The 20,181-nt window shown below is 34.9% G+C and overlaps 1 protein-coding gene across 2 annotated transcripts in view; it reads left to right on the top strand.

Moving 5' to 3' along the window:
- LOC150103482 (regulation of nuclear pre-mRNA domain-containing protein 1B) overlaps positions 1–20,181 on the top strand; it is a 202,048-nt gene that overhangs the window by 161,923 nt on the left and 19,944 nt on the right. Inside the window, exon 8 of one of the 2 annotated variants that reach the window (XM_090397488.1) lies at positions 14,855–14,939. The exons of the other annotated variant lie outside the window; for it this stretch is intronic. Within the exon in view, the coding sequence (XP_090253614.1) occupies positions 14,855–14,939 (85 nt within the window). The remainder of the gene's footprint in view (positions 1–14,854; positions 14,940–20,181) is intronic. 2 annotated transcript variants of the gene reach the window in all.

Here is a 20,181-nt window from a genome sequence, read left to right on the forward strand (position 1 = left end):
TTCAGCAGCTCTAAAAAATGTTCCTAACCTCAACAAATTTGGGTGCATGAAACTGCCCCAAATTTGGGAGACTTTCATTATGAGAACTTCAGCCCAACGGCCAAGACTACCAAATTAGCCCGCAAGAGGGCACCATTAGGACTTTAGGAACAGAATTAGTTTATTACTTTCTTCCTCATTTGCTTTGTTAGTTCCTTAGTGCACATACCATATCTTTATGTTCCCGAAGATGGCAATGTGACATTGCCGAAATATAGAAGTGATTCATCAAAGTATCTTTAATTAATATACTTCATATGCGTTGTGAATTCCGTAAATTAATTACCAGTTAAGTCTAAGAAAATGGCAGTATATGCCTTTCCCTCATCTAATGCTCTTGTAACTTTATCATAAAAGGCTAGCATATTGCTAAAACAAGAGCGCCCGTTCACAAATCCATGTTGACTCTCACAGATAACATTACCCTCATCTGCCCAATGCTGTATACAGTCCTTCACTACTTACTCCAAGATCTTACTGACTACTGATGACACACAAACTGGTCTATAATTAGACACTTCCAGTCTGCTACCGCCCTTATGCAATGGCACTATCTTACCTTCCTTCCATTCCATGGGCACCTTTCCAGTAGCCAGACTTTCATTGTAAAGCCAGGTCAAAGGCACTGTCAGTTTCCTAGCACATTCTCTCAAAACTCTTGGTGAAATACCATTCAGTCCCACAGCTTTACTGACATCCAGAGTACTCAGTATTTGAAACACACTGTCCTCCTGTACCTCTAAACCTTGAACCTGCCCTATCCCTCTAGCATTAAAACTAACTCCTCCAGGATGAAATACTCCAATAAAGTGGTCATTGAACAATTCTACTATGTCCTCTGCATCAGTCACTCTTTTCCCATTTTTATCCCACAATATCATTCTTCCACAATCATTTCTCCTCCTACTGGTCACATATCTAAAAAATTCCCTAGAATTTTCTTTGGATCTTAGTACTAATCTCCTCTCATATTCCAGTTTTGTCTTCCTTACCATACTAGTCACTCTTCTGGCCTGTGTCTTATACTCTTCATGCATCTTCTCTTCCACAGCCTCTTTTTCGCATGCAATTCCTGTTTAATATTGTTTGTCATCCACTTTACTCCAAATTGTGTCCTCTTGTTCACTCGTGGTATACAAGTTACCATTGCTGCTAACAAATATTCTTTCATAATTTTCCACGCACTAATGATATCCCGGCCTTCCAATTCCTCCCTCCAATGAAACTTCCCCAAGTTGACGTCTTAGACTATTATAATCACCTGCCTTATAATTCCACATATGTTCCCATCTCTTTGAGACTCCTGCATGTCTATTCATCTTCCAAGTCAAAACCACATGGTCACTCTCTCTAACTGGTGGGAGAGATGTCATCTCAGTTATTATCAACTCTTCTGATGCTATAACCAAATCCAAAACTCTTGAACCTCTTGTTCCATCTATTACATGTTGTCTAATACATTTGTCCCTCAAGAATTCTAGAAATTCCATTCCCTTATTGCTACATGCATCTTCCTCTCCCCAGTTTATACCACTGTAGTTAAAATCTCCCATAACAATCATTCTTCTTGCACTTGCCAAACTCAACTGTCTGAACATTTCCTGGTCCCCACCCTCTGTACTCCTAGGTCTATAGCAACACCCCACTAAATGTCCTGTCTTGCCCACCTCTACCTCACACCATATGCTTTCAAAATCATTAGTGTCACTGCCTTCCAAAGTCTCCACTCTTAGAGGACATAGGTCGTCACTTATCATAAGCAGTACTCCACCACCACGCTTTCCCTTCCTATCCTGCCGAAAAATGCTGTACCCAGCAACTTCTATTCCTGTTATTATATCCTCTTCTGTCAACCACGTCTCAGTGATCCCAATAATTTTTGGCCAGGCTGATGCTATCTGCACCACCAATTCCTCTCCCTTATTCTGGATACTCCTGGCATTAGTGTATAGCATATAAATGCTGTTGTTTCTATACCCAGTATTATCTCCTCTAGTAATCAAGGAGATTACTAGAGGAGATAATGCTGGTCTAGTCATGGTCAACATCAGGTAACATTGAGCTCAGTGTTACCTGATGTCATCCCCCTTCTCCCAAGTACCCATTCCCACAAGAGGCCACCCCTGGTACCATCCTCCCTGAGACACACTGACTTTTTCAGAACAGCAATCTCTCCAGATGCCTACGTCCTTCCTCATTCAAATGTAAGTGGTCTCTTGCATACAATTCCTCTCTGTCCTCAAATGCACTCCAAGCATCCACATATTCCAATCCTCTCTTATCACACATTCTAGCTATTATGTCATTCAATATTACCGCTCTTCTGCTCAGTTTGTCATTATTATACCTAGGCAACACACACACTATCTTTTCTCTCTGTGTCTTCTTTCGTACCACCTCAAGCAAGAATCTCATATCTCTCGCTGCCCTATTTACACCACCACTCAAGTCATTTGTTCCCACCATCACAATCATCTCATCATCCACCCTTTCACCTCTCTTAACTGCCAAAACCACCCTTTCTATTGTTCCTCTGGCAAACTCTCCTCATGCATCCTATCTTAAACACCACGGATCATCGAGTCCCCATACATTTTACCTCTTACCATTCCCTCTCTCCTGTTGTTTCCATTTTCTCCTCTTCTTTCATTCCCATACCTCTCTCTTCCACTGTTTTCATTTTCTCCTCTTCTAGCACTCCCATACCTCTCTCTCATTCCATTCTTGTTTCCATTCTCTCCTCTTCTAGCATTCCCATACTCCTCTCTCATTCCCTCTCTCTCCTACTGTTTCCATTTTCTCCTCTTCTAGCACTGCCATACCTCTCTCTCATTCCGTCTCTCCCACTGTTTCCATTCTCTCCTCCTCTAGCATTCCCATACCTCTCTCTCATTCCATCTCTCCTACAGTTTCCATTCTCTCCTCTTTTATCATTCACAAATTTCTCTCCTCTCCTATCATTCCCAAAACACTCTCGCTCTCTCTCTCTCTCCCCTACTCTGATTTGCCTTGCATTTATCTCTTCCATTCTTCTAATCTCATCTTTCATACTTATCATACTTCTCCCAAGACATTCCACCTCCTCTTTCAGCTCCTCTATTTCCCTCTGCAGGTCAGTCACTCTAAATCGAAATTCACTCTCCCAAACAAAACCATCTAAACTTTCACAGTCACTTACACCTTCTATACTATCAACTATTATTTTCTCATTCACATTTTTTTCTTCATTCTCTCCTATCACACTACTCGTTTTCCTGTATTCATTTCCCATTCCTGGAGCAACAAGGTCAGTTATTGAGATATCTGCTGCATTTATTTCCTCCCACTGCCTGCACTTTAAACACACATGCACCCCATCCTCTCTCACAAGCCAGACATCCAATTCCCGAGACGCATACATGCCGCAAATACTGCATGCCACAAACTCCCTTATTATATTGCTTATAATACAGTGCCCAAATGCCTGAGGACTTGGCGTCACGCCATTTACGATTGCAGCTGAATCCGCCATCATTCGTTACTGCCAAGGGACTACTAGCGTAATCGTTAATTATTCAAAATCAAAAATAAATAAACCTAAATAAGTAAACAATTACAAGCAAAACAAAACATTAAGTACACTAAATAAAATGAAGTAAAACTAAATACAGTAATGAAAACTTAGCTTCGTCTTGTCTTCCACCATTATGCATCCGCCCCGTCTTTCTTCTCAGTAAACAAAATACACAATATCGTGACAGCACTAACTTCAAAAAACAACCACTATAGTATTGTATTCCAGAGAAACAATTTAGCACTCAAAAAAAAAAAAAAAAACAAACTGACTATTCACCGATTAAAAACTCACTTTCTTCATCACAGCTCAAATTCACCACCATGTGCTACGGCGACACTAATTAAGTTAATTCAGAAAGTCATTATTTTAAAAAATATATTATGCCTAATGTAAATGTCTATTAACATCATCAAGTTTCTAATATGCACTGCAAGGGATGTTTAGGCTACTATGACTGTACTACATGATTAAATTTACATAATTATTAATGTCCTGTCCACAATTTTCCTCCAAATTAGTCCATTGTCAGCACTCCAATATTGCTATATCTAACATTTTGTGCTTCTAAAGCACTTCTGACTGAATAAATTCACCTAGATCTTGGTCTCTTTCCTGTCATATTGGCATCAAACACCTGTTTTGCTAACCTTTCCTCACCCATTCTATTTAAGTGGCTAATACCACCTTAGATTAGCTCGAATTACACATTCTTGAATACTAATAGTGTTAAGTTCCTTTCTAATTCATTTTTAATATGATTCTGCCAATTCATGCCATCAGTTCACTCCCCTAATTTTTCTTAGAACCCTCATATCTGTGGTCTCTGGTCCTTGATCAAGTTCTTTAGTTCTAACCAATTCTCAGGTGCATAACTTAAAACTGGTTTGAACGCTGTCTTATATACTGCTAGTTTGGTGTTTTGGCAAATTTTTCTTTCATTCCATTTAAATTTATTCAGTGGCTACCCACTGTACCAGTTTTGCTTATTCTGTTTCTGTTTACAGATTTAACTTTCTGTCTTCACTAAAAACTGCCTAAATAACTGAAACCTTTTACTTGTTCTATAGGCTCACCATTCAGAATGCAGTTGGTTTTTATGTTTCTGCTTATTTTCATAATTTTTGTCTTTTTATTGCTGATTTTCATGCCAAATTTGTAGAGCTCTTATCCAATTTAGAGAATCCTGGAGACTTGCACTGGATGTGTTTAGAAATATCATCATCCACATAAAACTTGATGCCTCTGATTCTAATATCAGGTTTAATGTCACTTTTTATTGTAATGTGATAAATATAAATAATGAATAAGAGTGGAATTAATGTGCACCCTGGTCTTATTCCTGATTTTACATCAAACCATCTTCCCTTTATTTCCTTCAATTCTAATTGCTGACTTACAACTTAAAATAGACTATGTATTGCTCTGTATAATGTTCCATTTTCCACATATAACTGTAGTGTTTTGAAAAGCTTTTCTCTCGGTACCTTGTCATATTCCCATGATATCCATAACTATATCTTGTAAAGTGAAAATCTGATTTTGACAACCTCTATTTGGCATGAACCCAGCTTATTATTCTCCAAGTTTCTTTTCCACAATCTTTCTCAACCTCTTTTCAAGTATGTTTGCATAAATCTTACCTAGAACAATTAGTAGAGAAATTCTTCTATAATTCTCACATTCAGTCTTATTCCCTTTTTTATAGATGAGAACTATTAGAGCTGTATCCAATCGTCTAGAATTTGATGTTCTGACCAAGCTCTCTGAATTATGCAGTGTTGCCATTGCAAAACTTTTATACCTCCATACTTGAGCATTTCTGGTCGAGTCAATAATCTATTAAACATCTAGTAACTTATTCTTATGGCGGAGATTACTGGAAGTCTGTCAGAAATTTTGGTAAGTTACATTTAAAGAAGTGACACATTTTGTTTCTAAAAAATGTTGTCATAATGCTGGTTTAATTCCCAATTTTATCAAAATGAAGGAGGCTATTAAATCTTATTCTGCTCATAATATTTACCAGAGAACTATCTAGGCCCTATTGTTAGGAAGGATATGTTATGTTAAGAAGCTCTTCTTTTCTGATAGCAATAAATTTCTGAACTTCAAACTATACTATGCCTTGAACATTTGAACTTAATCTGTAGAATTTCTCTTTACTCAGCCATATATGCTCACTTATATAAACAGAAGTTGATTTGTAAATTTTAATTAGTAGAACAGGGAAGCCATCAGTTCATTCAGCAACCATCCTGCTCTTCCCATGAAAAATAGGTCATAAATTTAACTAACCATCCTTTTACCAATGATGATTTAAGTGTATTGTCAAAAGATCCATATTTTGCTGTATTTTGTTTGCCTCATTTAGACTTTATGGTAGGTGTAGAAAAAGGCATTAGGGTTTACGTATAAATGACACTAACAAGCTAACATTTGAGTTTGCCAGATTTTGTATAAAGCTTAACCCTCCTCTGAATATTCTTTACCTGAATTACAAACTCTCTGATCTTTATGCTGAAATAATATTGTAATAACAAAGTCTGACGAAGAAAATACAACAATACATATGGATACTACTGACTATAGTCACAAACTTAATGTTCTACTGTGGGAAAGATCTACTTATAATATAATTGACAGAGATCCAATGCAAAGCCAGATAAATAAATTATTATATCAAACATATTCCTTAGATGCTAATACTATTGAAAAGTTGCAAATTCATCATGCTCATCCCCCACATATTTTATTGTCTTCCTAAAGGACATGAATTTGGTTATCCATTACATCTGATAGTTGATTGCATAGGTTACTTCTACTTGCTATTTGGTAAAATATCTCTCGAGACTTCTACGAAACTTGACTGGAAAAAACCATCTCTTATATCAAAAATAGTTTTGACTTCAAAGAAAAGATATTCATCTCAAGAGTCTGAAATTATTGTTTTCTTTGATGTACTTTCACTGTTTACAAATATATGCTACAGCTTTTATTTCCCTCATGGTATCATCAAATTATTCAAGTTTACTATTAATGCTAATAGTCTTACCTTTTTATTTGCATTAATAAATTATTTCAGCAGATTGAGGGTACTGCAATGGATAATTCTATATCACCACCTGCTTTTTGTAATTATTTTTATGGAGCATTTAGAGAATCACGTTTCTAACACCATTTCTTCTCAACATTGCATTTGACTACATTTTGTGGATGACATCTTTGCAATCAAGTCTCACCCTGAAACAGAACTGCTTCAATTTCTAGATAAAATTAACTCCTTATATACTCACATCAAGTTCACTATTGAACATGAATATAACAATGGTCTCCCCTTTTTGAATACTTTAATACATTATAACTCTGCTGGTAATATCATCATCATCAAATTCCTGATATACACCCTCAAGGGGTGTACAGGATATGATAGTACTACATGAAAAATTTACATCATTACTAACTTTCTATCTGCAATTTTACTCCAAATCGATCTGTTGCCTGTCGAGACTCGAACATTATCAGATCTTATATTTCTGTCTTCTAAGACACTTTTTACTGTGTCAATCCATCTATATCTTGGTCTTCCTCTGGATCTTTTTCCTGCCAACCTGGCAGAGAACAATTGTTTTTTTGCTAATTTTTCCTCTCCTATTCTGTTTAAGTGACCATACCACCTGAGATCGGCTCTGCTAACACATTCCTAACAATGTCAAGTTCTTTCCTAATATCCTCATTTTTAATATAATATTGCCAGTGATGCCATCTGTTCATGTCCCTAAACTTTCTCAGGACTCTCATATCTGTAGTTTCTAGTCTTTGGTCAAGTGTTTTATTTCTAACCCAGCTCTCAAATCCATAAGTTAAAATCGGTTCTTGTATGTCTTGTATGCAGCTAATTTAGTGTTTTGACTAATTTCTCTCTTATTCCATATAAATTTATTCAATTGACTTCCTACCATACCAGCTTTGTAGATTCTGTTATCTATTTCTATATTTAATTTACCATAAATGTTTACCATTAATTTACCTAAAAATCGTGCCTAAGTAGCTGAAATGTTTTACTTGTTCTATAAGTTCTCCATTCACAATCCAGTTGATATTTTCAATGTCTGCCTATTTTCGTTGTTTTCGTCTTTTTAATGCTGACCTTCATACCATATCTATTACAACAGTTATTCAATTTAGTCAGGGAATCTTGCATACTTGTAGTGGATTTATTTAGAAGTGTAAGATCATCCACATAAAGCAAAGAGCTGAGATTAACACCTCCAAGTTTGATATCAGGTTTAATACCACTTTCCTTCATAACGTGATCCATATAGATAATGAATAACAGAGAGGATAATGTACATCCTTCTCGGACACCAGATATAACATTAAACCATCTTTCTTACTTCCTTCAATTCTAACTGCTGACTTACAACTCAAATAAAGATTAAGTATTGCTTGATATAATGCCACATTAACACTATATAACTATAACATTTTGAATAGATTCTCTCTTGGCCCTTTGTCATATGCCTTTTGCAGGTCTACAAAACTTAAATACGGATCTTTGTTATATTCCCATGATTTCTCATCTATCTGTTGTAAAGTGAAAACCTGATTCTGGCACCCTTGCCTGAATCCACTTTCTTCTTCTCTAAGCTTCTCTTCCACAATCCTTCTCAACCGTTTCTCGAGTATACATGCATATATCTTACCAGGAATACTGAGTAATGAAATACCTCTGTAATTCTCACATTCAGTTTATTTTTCTTTTTATATATTTGTACTATGAGAGCTCTACTCCAATCATCTGGAATTTGTCCCTTCTGTCCAAGCCTTCTGAACTATGCAGTGCAGCCATTGTAAGACTTTTATACCTCAATACTTGAGCATTTCTGGTTGAATATCTCTACTCCTGATACATTTCCCCATTTCAGGCTTTTGATTTCTTTTTCTACTTCAAGTAATGATATGTATTCCTGACAACATGCCTGGTCAGTGTTTTTTACCACTGTTCTGTCATCACTGCTTGTTTCATTTAGCAATTTTTTGAAGTAATTACTCCATACATCAGGATATCTTTTTTCTCCTGTTTTCATGTCACCTTTATCATCTCTAATTCCTTTTACAGCAGTCTTTCTTCCATTTCTAAGTTTCTTCAACAACTTCCAGAATATCTTGCCATCTTCTTGATATTTATTTTCTATGTTCTTGCCAAAGTCCTCCCATGACTTTTGTTTAGCCAGTTTTACACAGTGTTTAGCTTTCTTACATTTCTCTCTGTATTCTCTAAGAGCACAAGCTGACTTATTTGCCAGGAACTTTTGATATGCTTTCTTCTTTTCTGTCATTGCCTCTTTAACTTTCTCTGTCCACCATTCTGATTTTTCTATCCTTGCAGACAACCTCACCACATGCCTCTGGCTGAATCAGTCAGTGTTTTCTTCAGGGCTTGCCACTGAATCTCCAAGGTTTGGTTCTTGCTCTGAAACTTTCATTTTTTCTTGAATAATCTTTGTGTATTTTAGTCTACAGTTCACATCTGAGAGTTGCTCAACTTTTATTCTCTTTAAAAGATATGAAATTCAATTTTATCCTGCTCAAGACTAAATGGTGATCACTTCCAATTTCAAATCCTCTGTAACTCTGGTGTCCTGCACCAGTGGGATAACATCACTATCAACAATAACATGGTCAATGAGACTTTTCTTATTCCTTGCCTTTTCTCTCTATGTGAATTTGTGCACATTTTTATGCTGGAACATTGCATTAGTAATAACCCAGTCCATGTCCTGAGCAGAAATCCAACAGGTATTTGCCATTATTATTAGCTTTGCTCTTTTCTCCATATTTTCCCACAATATTTTTGTATGTTTCACAATCATTTCATACTCTGCTATTTAGATCTCCAACAAGGCCAACTTTTCCTTTTTCATTGTGTCAGGTGTTTTCTCTAAAGCCTCAAAAAATTCCTCCGCTTCTACCTTAGTCATATTACTCATATATACCTTGCTCATATCACTCTACTTGAGAATGCCTGCCATTCAAGAAGATTATCCTCATATTTAGTGTTGAATACTCTTGCTACTCCTTCTTTTCCTTGATTGTCATTGCCTGAATATAACATTTTGTATTTATTGCTCAGAAAGATCTTACCGGTTTTTGTCTTTTTTGTTTCGGTCACCCCTATTATGTCGATCTGGTACTTATCCAATTCCTCAGCTAGCTCCATTTCTTCTTCAGGCTTCTTATGTTGATTGTACCGATCTTGAACTCTGGTGATGTGGATTTGGTGTAAGTTTTAGGATTTATTCCAGTAGCTGACTTTACGTGGTTTACCCTGGTTCTCTGTCGAAAACAACAGGGGGCCTTGTTTAACTGGGCGACACCCGAGCCAGCATGAAATTCTGTCATATTGTACCATCATTTGAAATTTTGGTTTAAGCCAATAAGAATACAATTTGGTCAGCTAAATCCCAAATTGCCAGCCCATCCTCATCTGTTCAGTATCCAGGTAGATACCTAACAGAGTGCACCACGAGAAGGTGAGGATTGGACATTAGGTCAGAAGCCCTGGCTGGTTCTCCGCATTTCTTTGAAGGGTATATGGAGATCTCCTCTCAGTTATATAGTTTTGACCCTTAAGCACCCTTGCTGGTAATATTAAATTTTACAAAATTACAGGAAGCCATCCTTCACAAAAAATAGGTATTATGAAAAGCCTTGTACACCAAGCACACATAATTTGTTTGTTTGAGTCCTTTCTATTAAGAATTAAATAAAATAAAACTTTTACTCTGTTACTTAATGGATACAGCAAGACAGAAAATATTTTATAATTATCATCCCTCTTCAAGATTGCAATCTGATGTTAAAAGCATACCCTATCTTAAAGGAACATCTGAACAAATAGCAAGGATCCTTCACAAATATAAATTGCATACCACCTTCAAACCAGTCTGAAAGTTGTCATTTTTCTTACTGCCTATCAACAATACATTAACACCTCTACCCTTGCCAACTGTTTATCAACTTGTCATCTTTGCTACAGGATGGTTGTTCTGCTACTATTAGAATCCAAGAAAATTAAGATTATATATGATTTTTGAAATCTGAAGGTTAGACCTTGCCTTTCATGCCATCAACACTAGACATAGAGTTCACTGGAACCAAACCAAGATGCTACACTACAGTAGGTTTAAATCACGTAGAGCCCTATGTCACCATTCCAATCTTAATCGGACAGACTGTATGCCTATCTCTAAGATTAGGAAAGACAGTATTCCCATCTCTAAGTTTTGGAAAGTGATTGTTGTTAATTGTTTATAATTTTTTAAAAATTACTTAATTATACATCTATACCCATATCTCTGAACCCTAATAGTGTTTCCTCCTACTGTAGAGCTGTTGACCAAGACATATTATATGCATGCTTGTATGACTTGTTCTTGTATTTAAAATTTAAATGTTGTTACCAGTTCTTCTACCTTCTTTCCGAATGAAACTCATGGCATGTTGAGGAGATATATAAGAGTAATAAAATTCTATTTAATTTTTTCATATATATGTGAAGCTGTTATTTAAGAAAATTATACTTAATTGAGGAAACTTTTTCAAAACTTGTATGAAGTTTTTAATTAATCAAATACAACTTTCTTGATTGTTGGTTTCAAGCATTCATGTTTGTCCACGATAAAAGAAGTAATAGAGATGATATGTATGCCAACATGCAGTAAGAGCAGTGGTGAGCTATAAGGAGCTCGCGTGAGCCCTTGGTTAAATTTTTCTCAAATTTGCGAGCCCCTTGTTTTTCTTGTTTACTTTTTTATTTTTTCAAAAAAAAAAAAAAAACGTAATTTTTTTAAATATATTAAGCAACAAACTCATACGGTAACCTAACAAAAATTAGTCTATTCGGCAGCGTATAGATTATTTAGATTTATTATTGTTTCATCTCCTCTATAACGAATGCGCCCAAGTTTGAAAATAAAATAAGTGCATGTGCTATCTTTACTCTTCTCCCTTCTGGTAGAAGATCGTATGGTAAAACCAGTAGCCAATCAAATGTTCGTAAAACTGTCATCAATGGGTTGTTCCACTGGACATTAGTTCTGTGTTCGTGTTCATCAGTACACTGATGTATAGCAATTGTTTGCATTTAAAATTTAATAATAAATTTAAAAACTGTATATTCAGCAAATTTTATTTTTATAATTGTAGAAGTATTTTTATCCGTAAAACATGAAAAAACAGTCAGATTTATTAAATTTTTTTGGGAAAGAAAAAATAATGAAAAGTGATTCTGCTGATTCTACTGCAGTTGAAAATGAAGTTGAAGATAATATGCACATTGATTCAATGAATATACAACAAGTTGGAGGAGAAAAAGAAAACCATTTACCTGATTGCTGAAACGAGAAGCAAGCATCGTATTTCAAAATGACAGTATAAGTGGTTAGAAGTTGAAAATGGTAAATTAGGATGTCGTGTTTGCTCAAAATATAAAAACTGAGGTGTTGAAGGAGAAAAAAGTTGTCATCTATCAATGGAATGTGTAGAAATGAAAATAAAACCGTATCTTTGCATAAAAAGTTATCCAAACATAACAAATCATAAAAATAAATGAAGAATATAGCAAATCTATATTACCAAATTTAATTGACAAACTAAATGGAAAAGAAATTTTGATAACTTCAAAAATGTTTAATTCTGTTTATAGTTTGATGAAGAGAAACTGACCAATGTCTGATTTACCAGATTTAATCAAGCTGCAAATTAAAAATGGTCTTGATCTAGGATTACCATTGCATTCTAGATTCTCAGGAATTAAAATAGTTGAACATATTTGTAAACAAATAAAATAAGAAATATTCTCCAAAATAATAGAAAAAAATTGCAAAATTTCTATAATAGCAGAAGAATCGACAACATTATCGAAAATAAGTGTTTTAGTTATTCACATACAAGTTGAGCTCACTTAACCATGTATGATTTTTGTAGATCTTGTAGAACTAGAAAATACCACCGTGGAATGTATTCATGCTACTATAATTGCTACTTTAAATTCATATGGATTTTCTGATAACTATTTAAATAATCATCATGTCTATGGTTAGAAGGAATAAAGAGAATAAGATCTTTAAATTTTATTTTGAAATATAAAATTAAAATTAATGATTTTAGAGATTTAGTGGAAATGGCTTTGACTGGGAAGTTACAAAATGAAATTCCCAGCATGGTGAAAAAAGCCAAAGTTTTCATGGCAACAATTGCAGTTTGCAGTGCTGAAGCCGAACGAGCTTTTAGTGTGATGAATAATATCGTAACGACAAAGAGATCTTCTCTCACTATCTATAAAACATATTTTGGATTTAATGACAATATGTATCAATGGAAAACCCATGAATGAATTTGATCCAAAACCCAATGTCAAATCTTTTATCGAAAATCATCGCTCAGCTATAGATCCTCCTAGAAGAATATAAGACATGAGGAGAACGGAAATAAGGTGTGGCAGCTGTTGTCATAAGTATTTCCTTAAAGTAATTGTTTGTAAATATTAACCTGTAAAGGAGTGAGTTTTTTCTGGGTAAATGTGCACCAGACCATGAGTTTTTTTTTTTTTTTTTCATGTAAAATCATCTCAAAAGTGATTTTATTAAATAAAATACTGTATTATAGTTACTGTTGCTACTTTTTTGCAAATAAGAATTCACTTTTGGTAATCACATAAATAAATAGGACTATAGAATAATGCCCCTTGATTGGTACAGTTGATTATCACTTGAAGTATAAAAACAAAAATGAAATATAACGTATTTCAATATTATTGTGTTTAGATCATATTTATTATTATTTATAGATTGTTTGTCATAAAAACTTCTATCGCAAACAAAACAAATTTATTTTGTTTATAAAAAATGCAGACTATTGCATATGTGCAATTATAAAAGATTTTATTCGTATTATATTTTGATAGTTAAAAAACGTATTTCTTGTGTAAGATAAATTAACACATGTGATTGTTTGCAAAAATTTCATGTTTAGATCATGAAATATTTGTTTAAAAATAATAGCCTTTACAGGTTGATTGTCCCCTCATACTTTTTGATTGGCATTTGTACACAAGCTGTAGTAATAAAAATTTTTGTGTGAAATACAGATTATTTTGCTCAACGATGTGAGCCCATTGTTAAAATTTCCATAGCTCACCACTGAGTAAGAACCAACAATCTTTATATGTGCCAGCATGTTAATATTGATGAAATGGATAATGAGAAATGAGCACTATGTTTTAATACTAGCAATAATCCTTGTGTTTGATAAGCAAATTCAAATTTGGTGTTCCCACATGTGAACCGAAACAAATCATTCTAGTTCTCAAGTGGATTTATAGATTTTATGCTTGTTTAGTTTCACGTATCTAATTTCTTATATTCATGGTCTTTTAATATTCTTGTAACTGAGATCAAGCTTTTCATAGAAATGGTGAAATGTACAAATGTTCTTTTATTTTATTTGATTGCCCTTTTATTATAGAGCTGTTATAATGTAAATTTTGACTGCTTATTCAGAAATAATAGGTTATAATAATTTTTCTTGTCTTATCATTTCCCATTTAGAAAGTGTTTTTTTTGCTAAAAACATAAGCCTTTACAAAAGTATCTAATATCTTTTGTCAGATATTAATAACATATATAAAACCATCATAATGTCAATTATATATTTGGTTTAATACTTTATCCAAGTGTAAGCAAACAAAGTTTGCACCTGAAGTATTTTCAGGACTGGGAAAACTTGTGGCAAAGGTGGTATAACTTCTCATCACTTGCCTTGGTATCCCATAATGCAAAGCACATCTCCTTGCGCAAACTTTGTTTGCTTACACTTGGATAGAGGATTAAACCAAATATATAATTGGTAGCATAGCTAAGTGAAAAACTTCCATCATCATGATATCATAATTGCAGACCTAAATATTTAGTATTTCATGTATATTTTTCAGATATCTTTATGGTTACAAAGAATCTTGTCAGCGTATTATGTTATGAAATATCAGTATCTTACATATTTTATTATGAATTAGTGTAATTATTATTGCTGTTTTGTCAGATTTTAAAGATGGTTGTTTTTGTTGGTTTTTTTTTCATACTTATGTTAAAACACAACTGTTCAGAATTACCCACATACCATAATGTTCTACTGTTTTATTTTTAATTCTATGGAAATTCCAATTTCCTTCTCCTTGCGGTTACCAAATCCCATCTTTAGCCTTCCAACCCTCCTCCTAGTTGTAGCCAACGAAGTGTGTGCACCTTGGACTCTCCTTTAGCTTCTCTACGATTGCTTGTTGACAGTAAGTTTCAGTTGTCTGTATGTCTCTTAGTGTTGTTAACATCCAAAAGTGATGTGAATCTTATCATTGCTTTGTTTCAGTTTAATAAGACTAGGAAAATTCGTGTAATTTTGTATTTTCAATTGGTGTTCATGGACTTCAAAATATCCTTTTAGCATTGGAAAAACACATAGCCTGAACTAGGTTTCACATATTTACTGCCAGCCAATTAACTGGTAAGAATTTCAATATTTTAACCTTTCTTTCTTTTTTTATTTATTTATTTATTTTATTTATTTTTTATTTTTTTAGTCTAACCCATGAAAAGTTGGTGAAAACCTATTCATTTAGTACTTTGGATGAGATAAGGATTAGATAAACTGGTAACCCTTCTCTAGAGATCAGGCATGGTACTTTTTCAAACTATTAGTAAGCATGATGGTGGTCTCACACTGGTGAAGAAAATTATCTGCTGGCTAAGGAATTTTTAAACTTTAATGTCACAATAAGATTTGAAATCCACAGTTTGTTGATAGATGAGCAGCGATACTATTTGCTCAGCCAATCAGTAAGTAACTTGCTTACTGTCTGGTTCTTATTCTTATAAAACAGAAATTTTTCATAACCTGCATTTAGTTCATATATCTGTTGTCTGGTTTGTGATATTGAATAAACAATGATTGCTTTATCAAGCTAGAAAATTAGAGTTTTTAAACATGTTCTTGTCAGTTATGCAATGTACAGTCTGCAATATTATAGTTGGAGGCCTGAACAAAATCCAAGATTTTTTTTTTTCGAACTTTGTAGTACAAAATATGGTCTTCATTATTATCAAGCTATGTTATTAATATTATTTATTTATTTATTTTATTTTATTTTTTTAAAGAACTATCTTTTGCAGTTTTCTCATTGTTTTTTTAATGTTCTGCTTTTAAGTTGTGACATTATGTGCTGCTGCAGTATACTAACCTGTTTTTAGGTGTATTTTTGTAAAATGCATATAACCTCACTGGCTCGATGGATTATAGCAAAAAACTCGGATGTTTATTACTATTTGAATGATATCGAGTTTTTTTTTTAAATTAGTTCATTTTTATTGGAAAAGATCAGGCATAAATGATTATGACATTACTTTGGATAGATGAAATTTAATAAAAATTTGTCAAGTTATCCCAGTTTTGATTAAAATCGGATTATGATGGATGAAAAAATTAGTCAAACCAATTCAAAATTATTAAAAAGCTAGTAATAGATTGTCTAAAGTATGGAATTCCAGGACTTCTTTTGTGATAAATGGTGTCACTGTACATGATTGTTATTGAAATGCATCTTTTTTTTTTATTGACTATCAAAGATCACTTCTATCCTTGTTTTCTAGAACAAGGTTGAAACACTTTAAGCCCATCTAATATCAATGTTCTAGCATTCCATAAAAAGAATAAATCATAGAAATTATACAGAAAATTGTAAGAGAAAAATGTAGAGAAACTAAGAGAAGCTATGGGAAAGTTGTGGTATGAATAGATAAACATGAAAACAAAATATTTTAGAGGTTAAAAAAGAAAGAGTGAATGGAAGAAAGAATATATACTACAAAAATGGAATCAGGGATCATAAAGATGATAACCAAGTTGAAAATAAGAATATGAATGTCTGGAATAATTATTTAGAAAAATTGAGGTAAAAAGTATTACAATTCAGTTAAATATAACTGTTCAGGATAACAATTCTGTAACATAATACGTCTTCAGGACTAGCACAATGATTGCCGAAACTGTTAAACAGTCAGATCACGTAATGGGTGTCTGGTTGTTGTAATATTTGCATGAATGTAATATTTATTTTTTAAAAAATTATATCATCATCATCATCATAAAATTCCTGCCATGTACCCTCAAGGGGTGTACAGGATATGATAGTACTACATGAAAAAATTACATCATTACTAACTTCCTATCTACAATTTTCCTCCATCAGTCTGTTACTTGTCAAGACTCCAACATTATCAGATCTTATATTTCTATCGTCTAAGGCACTTTGTACTGTATCAATCCACCTATATCTTGGTCTTCCTCTGGGTCGTTTTCCTGCCAACCTGGCAGAGAACATTTGTTTTGCTAATCTTTTCTCTCCCATTCTATTTAAGTGACCATCATCACTATGGAACACACACAAAAAAAAAAAAAAAAAAAAAAAAAAAAAAAAAAATTAGTCACACTTATTTGACACCGCCCCCTTCCACAGACACTCTCACATGGTTGAAGTGAGTAAAATAATGTCAAAGTAAAGTCCACAAAATTTTTAACCCACTTTTTTTTGCATATTTTTTTTTTGCATATTAGACTTGGCGAAGGCATTTGACAGAGTGCCACATGATAAGCTGATATTTAAGTTGCAGCACATGGGTCTGGATGTCAGATTGGTCAACTGGATTCAGGATTGGCTGTCTGATAGGTATCAGAGAGTTGTGTATGGTGGAGCAGTTTCCAGGAGGCAGAGGGTTACAAGTGGGGTCCCACAGGGCTCAGTACTAGGACCTATATTGTTTAACCTTTATATCAATGACATAGCCAGTGGATTGCAGGGGGATATTCAGTTGTTTGCGGATGATGCGAAGCTGGGAAGGATTATTAGTAATAGCGCAGATGTGGTATCCCTGCAAGAGGATTTAAATAAGCTAGATAGATGGGCAAATGAATGGGGGTGTCAGTTTAATGCAGCAAAATGTAAGGTCTTGAGGTTTGGGAAACATCGATGGGATGCTGCATACTCTATGGGAGGAGTTATACTGGAGGAAGTAGGGGAGACAAGAGATCTGGGGTTGATGATTGATAGAAACCTGAAGTTTAGGGGACATATTGCAAAGGTAGTGAAGGTAACACAGAGGATTGCTGCTATTATGAGAAGGACACTGACCTGCAGAGATAAGAGGGTTATCATTCCGTTGTATAAGTCTCTGATCAGACCACACTTGGACTATCTCAGATTTGGTCCCCAGGATTTGAAGGGGATAAATTAACTGTGGAAAGGGTACAAAGGCAGATAACAAAGATGGTTTCAGGACTGTACAATGATAGTTATGAGGATCGGCTGAGGGAACGTGGACTGCAGAGTTTGGTGGATAGAAGAAGGAGAGGTAATATGATTGAGACTTTTAAACTGTTGAGAGGTGGTTATAGGATTGACATTGGGGAGTTCTTTCGCTTGGTTGAACAGCGGGAAGGAGTAATGACAAGAGGCCATCCCTGGAAGTTACGAAAGGAAACTGTGAGCAAGAGGGTAAGGAGTGGTTTCTTTGTGTGGAGGGTGGTTGAGCCGTGGAATGCATTGCCTGATGGAGTGGTGGGAGCGAGAACTGTCAGTGACTTTAAAGAGTGGTATGATAAACTTTGTGTTTCTCAGGGGGGGATCTCCCCTCGATGAGTCTTGACAGACTTTATGTCTTAGGAAGGACCTCCCTCGATGAGTCTTTTGACTCCTTGGAGGCCTGAATAATAATAATAATAATAATAATAATAATATTTTATGTATTAGCTAGATTTGGTTTGTTTCCAGTTAAATAGAGAGAAAGAACAATGAAACAAATGAACAAAGAACAGAGAAAGAAAAATCTTATGCATGATGGCAAAATACATCATGTGGGTAGCACCAAAATGAAAAGACATTCAAGTAAACATTTTGTGATCACATGTGACATGACAAGCTTAGTTGAGAGGTTCAAATTCAGAGTACAAATAGATGTGCATGCTTAGCAACTTTGGGGTTTCACAATATTTATTATTATTATTGGTATTAACAGCTGACCTCCATGGAGTCAGAGACTCATCTCTCAAGCTTTCTCTCTTGAGGAATGGAACTGTGTGCATGCATGTATATATTGATCTTTCAATTATTTGACCTTTAAATGAACAAACAATCAATTAAACAATCCTTGAATGGATGAGTATATCAACTGACTTGGTTCAGCACTATGTAACTGTGCCTTCAATTATCGAACCAGCAAATTGCTCTCCTGCTTTGTCAGATAATTGAGGGAATACTCTATTATTATTATTCAGGCCTCCATGGAGTCAAAAGACTCATCGTGGGAGGTCCTTTCTAAGAAACACAAGTCTATCAAGACTCATCGAGGGAGGTCCCTCCTAGGAAACACAAAGTCTACCATACCACTCCTTAAATGCATTGACCGTTCTCGCTCTCACCACTCCATCAGGCAATGCATTCCATGGTTCAACCACCCTCCATGCAAAGAAACCACTCCTCACCCTCTTTCTCATAGTTTCCTTTCATAACTTCCAGGGATGGCCCCTTGTCATTACTCCTTCCCGCTGTTCAACCAAGCGAAAGAACTCCCCAGTGTCAACCCTGTAACCACCTCTCAACAGTTTAAGTCTCAATCATATCACCCCCCCCCTCCTTCTTCTATTCACCAAACTCTGCAGTCCACACTCCCAACAGACGATCCTCATAACTAACATTGTACAGTCCCGACACCATCTTTGTTATCTGCCTTTGTACCCCTTCCACAGTTAATTTATCCCCTTCAAATCCTGTGGACCAGATCTGAGAACAGTTTTAAACTGTTCTCAGATCTGGTCCCCATATTAAATCCCCATATTAATATCTGGTCCTGATATTAAAAATATTTAATCCATATACAGGGTGATTCAGAACCTTGGGCCAAACTTTAAGGGGTGATAGAACATATCTAAACAAGCACTTTTCGTCATATAATGCATGGTCCGAACTCAAGCGGTGAAGCACTAGGGGATAGCAACTACTGTGTCAGGAAATGAAGAAAAACAAGAATGACAGAGGAGATTTGAAACAATTGCAGAAATTACAGAACATAAATTAAAGAATTTTATTGAACAAATTACAGAAACTGCTCAAAAGAGCGACCGCCAACATTAATACAGGCTTCACACCTTCAACGTAATGACTTGTGTACACTGGCAAAAACACCAGGCATTTCTCGTACAGCGGCAGCAGTAGAAGTCCTGGCAATCGATGGGGCTATCGTAGATCAGGCTTTTCATATTGCCCCATAGGAAAAAGTCCAGACATGAGAGATTGGCGATCATGGCTGCCAAGCGATGGGACACCCCGACCATCCATCATCCTGGAAATGTTGCATCCAAGGTATTCCGCACATCCACGCTGAAATGAGATGGCGCTCCGTCATGTTGGAACCACATACGTGTTTGAATGTTTGCTGGAACAGGGTTCAGTAATTCTGGTAAGACCTCTTTTAAAAATACGA

The sequence above is a fragment of the Typopeltis vanoorti genome, chromosome 9 (assembly GCF_054136105.1).
Source record: "Typopeltis vanoorti isolate ZY-2024b chromosome 9, IOZ_Tvanoo_1.0, whole genome shotgun sequence".
Lineage (NCBI taxonomy): Eukaryota > Metazoa > Arthropoda > Arachnida > Uropygi > Thelyphonidae > Typopeltis > Typopeltis vanoorti.